Source organism: Salvelinus sp. IW2-2015, linkage group LG23 (genome assembly GCF_002910315.2).
Source record: "Salvelinus sp. IW2-2015 linkage group LG23, ASM291031v2, whole genome shotgun sequence".
Classification (NCBI taxonomy): Eukaryota; Metazoa; Chordata; class Actinopteri; order Salmoniformes; family Salmonidae; genus Salvelinus; species Salvelinus sp. IW2-2015.
In genome coordinates, this window is record NC_036863.1 from 29594456 (window position 1) to 29598377 (window position 3922).

General features: G+C 41.2%; 1 protein-coding gene across 1 annotated transcript in view; it reads right to left on the reverse strand.

Moving 5' to 3' along the window:
• Positions 1-327: 327 nt before the first annotated feature.
• LOC111950546 (purine nucleoside phosphorylase-like) overlaps positions 328-3922 on the reverse strand; it is a 16130-nt gene continuing 12535 nt past the window's right edge. The window contains exons 3-5 of the mRNA XM_070434281.1: positions 3348-3559; positions 2019-2098; positions 328-432 (exon numbers count right to left, since the gene is read on the reverse strand). Of these exons, the coding sequence (XP_070290382.1) occupies positions 328-432; positions 2019-2098; positions 3348-3559 (397 nt within the window). The remainder of the gene's footprint in view (positions 433-2018; positions 2099-3347; positions 3560-3922) is intronic.

Consider the following 3922-nt stretch of genomic DNA (forward strand, 5'->3'; position numbering starts at 1 on the left):
TGTACAACTGGTAGTGGCACCTCTTCAGCTGATCTTAAAAGGGAGTATTACAYATTCTCATGTCAGTGCCCTATCATSAAATAAGCATTTACATTTAACAGACTGGTTCTTGTGTAAAAAAAACWACTTTAGGACATTTTATTAAACTAGAAAATTGACTAAATTCTTTCATCATGGGTGGTTGATTTTTGTAAAGATTCACAGTGAATGATATGTACTTGTGCATGTGTGCACATGTCAGGGCACATTTCTGTGTGTGTCTGTGTGTGAGAGAGAGTGTTGCTTCAACATTAGAGTATGTCTCTCTATCTCCATCCCACTCCCCCTTCAGTTGACATTGATGCCCTCGTCCAGCTGGTGGGAGCGGGCGATAAGTGTGTTAAGCATCATCTGCAGATGCTCCACCTTCATCTTGCTGATCTCCAGGACCTCCTAATGGTTCACCTTCTCCTCACGGCTGTAGTCCAGGGAGACCTTCACAATGATAATAAGAATACATTAACTTYTTATGGCTGCAGGGGCAGTATTGAGTAGCTTGGATGAAAGGTGCACAGAGGTGCCTAGAGTAAACGGCCTGCTCCTCAGTCATAGTTGCTAATATTTGCATATTATTATTAGTATTGGATGGAAAACACTCTGAAGTTTCTAAAACTGTTTGAAATATGTCTGTGAGTATAACAGAACTCATATGGCAGGCAAAAACCTGAGAAGTTTCACTTCCTGTTTGGATTTTTTCTGAGGGTGGCAGATTTTYAACCAAGCTCTCATTGAAATTACAGCGAGATATGGATGAGTTTTCACTTCCTACGGCTTCCACTAGATGTCAACAGTCAATAGAACTTTGTCTGATGACTCTAATGTGAAGGGGGGCCGAAGGAGACAGGAATTAGTCACCACTGCCACGAGCTGACCATGCTTTGACCACACGCGTTCACGTGATAGGCAGCTCCGTTCCATCGCTCAACTGAAGTCAATCTAATTCTCCGGTTGGAACGTTATTTAAGATATATGTTAACAACATTCTAAAGATTGATTCCGTACATCGTTTGACATGTTTCTACTGACTGTTATGGCACTTTTGGACATTTCGTCACGTTATAGTGGACGCACTTTGTGACTTTGGAATTGTTTACCAAACGCGCTAACCAAAGTAGCTAATTGGACATAAATAACGGACATTATCGAACAAATCAAGCATTTATTGTGGACCTGGGACTCCTAGGACTGCATTCTGATGAAGTTCATCCAAAGGTGAGGAAACATTATCATGTATTTTCTGGTTTCTGTTGACTCCAACATGGCGGCTAATTTGGCTATTGTTCTGAGCTCCGTCTCAGATTATTGCATGGTTTGCTTTTCCGTAAAGTTTTTAAAAATCTGACACAGCGGTTGCATTAAGAGAGAGGTATATCTATAATTCCATGTGTATAACTTGTATTATTTATGATGAGTATTTCTGTTGAAACGATGTGGCTATGCAAAATCACTTGATGTTTTTGGAACTAGTGAATGTAACGCGCCAATGTAAACTCAGATTTCTTTTATATAAATATGAACTTTATCAAACAAAACATGCATTTATGTTAACATGAAGTCCTATGAGTGTCATCTGATGAAGATCATCAAAAGGTTAGTGATTAATTTGATCTCTATTTCAGCTTTTTGTGACTGCTATATTTCGTTGGAAAAATGGCTGTCTTATTGTGTTTGGTTGGTGAACCTAACATAATCGTTTGTATGCTTTCGCTGAAAAGCATATTTGAAATTGGACACTTGTGGGATTAACAACAAGATTACCTTTTAAAATGATATGAAATGAGATTTCTGTTTGAATTGGTGCCCTGCACTTCACTGGCTGTTTCATATCGATCCCGTTAGCGGATGCAGCCATAATATAAGATGCTCTGTACCATACTCAAAGCTAGTCAACAGATGACAGAAAAATACGCTGAGCTGTTCACAGTGTGTGCAGATAAGTACATAAAACGATATACAGCATAAGAGAAGTCAATCAATACCTTATTGTTGATGAGTGAGAGACCAAAGACCCTCAGGCCACAGTGCTTGGCCACTGTTACCTCTGGGACCGTACTCATGCCTATGGGGAAGAGGAAAGGGGGTGGGGAGTGCAGACAGGGACACGAGGGTGAAGGTGAGGGGAGGGGCAGAGAGAAAAACATGTGCAAAATATCCAACAGGGTTGTGGGTGGCACTGGGTCATGCTTGTGCGTATGTGTGTGTGTGTGTGGAGAGTTGGTTATACTATTCTGCATCATTAATAACCCCCTCTGTGTACTGCCCCCTGAGCTTTGGTCTCATTCCCTGAGCTTTGGTCCCATTCCCTGAGCTTTGGTCCCATTCCCTGAGCTTTGGTCCCATTCCCACTGTTAGTATTTAATGGGAACACGGGCCAGATCTCACACATCATTAAAACCATGATAAAAACATGGATACAATTTACACAGGTACATACCGTACGAATACAACGACGAAACATGTTTTACAGGCATAACCAAAAAGCAAATGAATTCAAATACTTATTTAACCAACAGACTCACTAACTCAAACAGAGCCTCCACTAAGCTGAAACTCAAGCAAGGTAAAGAAAAAACACCATATAAAAAATGATGGATTGGCAGACCTGAATTGGACTAAGAACACACTCACAGGAGTAATAACTCAATAGGTCACCAAAACAAGGAACCAAAATGTATTTTCTTTGTCATCGCTTGGCTACAACAACAACAACAAGCTCTTAAGGTAACAAATCTTCAAAATACATGTTCTTAGGGGGAGTGGATAATGAAAGAGGTCATGCGTTAGTTCTGCCCACTGTACATTGTTACGGATATTTGTTTGTGTTGTATTTTGATCTGGGATCAAATCATCAGACCAATTAGCGTCACAGCCTGTTGGTCTATCTGTTGACCTAATCGCTAAGTTAATTAGCATGCGTCGGCTCTGTTAGCAGAGCTAGCGCCATCATTTATTAACGAGCTCAGCARGTTTTTKTTTTACGAGGGAGGTCCRATTAGAGCAGTGTTAATGAACTAAAAAGGGGAAAAGGAGAGTGAGCAAGCCTCGTCTGTGTTTACATCGTTGTTAAACCATGTTGTGGGCTGGTGGTCACTTGGCTCTGACAAAACATCCCCTTACTGAGAAGATGCTTGATCTTGATCCAGCATTTTGAACCACAAGTTATATTAAATATCTAGCTATTATCCCTTTAAACTTTAATTGAACATTTCTTAACATTAATTGTAATTTGTCGCTCAAGTCATAGCCAGTTCTGGTGATGAAAATCTGTTTGTGGTTGTACCTCGTAGGCCTGTGTTGTCTCCACTCACCCACAGAGTCGCACCCCAAGACCTGCAACATGCGTGCCTCAGCGATGGTCTCGAAGTTGGGCACGCTCACCATGCAGTACACCCCTTCCCGCACAAAGTTGGTATAGTCCAGCTCATGACTGATATCCAGAGCTAGCTTCCTCAGGTCCTTACTGTAGGCATCTGACATGCAGGGGAACCGGATCCCCTGCATGATGGAGCGTGAGTTAATGCTTGTTCATGGGCGCAGAAGCCAACAGATTTTTACCTTGTTTCAGTCGGAGATTCGATTCTAGGAACTTTCGGTTACTGGGCAATCACTTAACCCTGGCTACCTGCTGCCCCATGTATTTATATGGAACCTTTCATACTATTTCCTTTGCAGTTCGGGGTGTTTGATTTCTGCAAATATTCATTCGTATGTTATAGTAAAGTGATTTCACAGGGCTTGTGTCAGTTGGAGTACAGGTAACTGCACTCGGAAACTTGGATATACAATAGGAGTCGATACAAGTATATTGAAGCAAGGTGCTTCCAACAGTGTATAGATTATCTAGCAGTCTAGAATTTATTGTCAATTTAGCTCCCCTCAATTA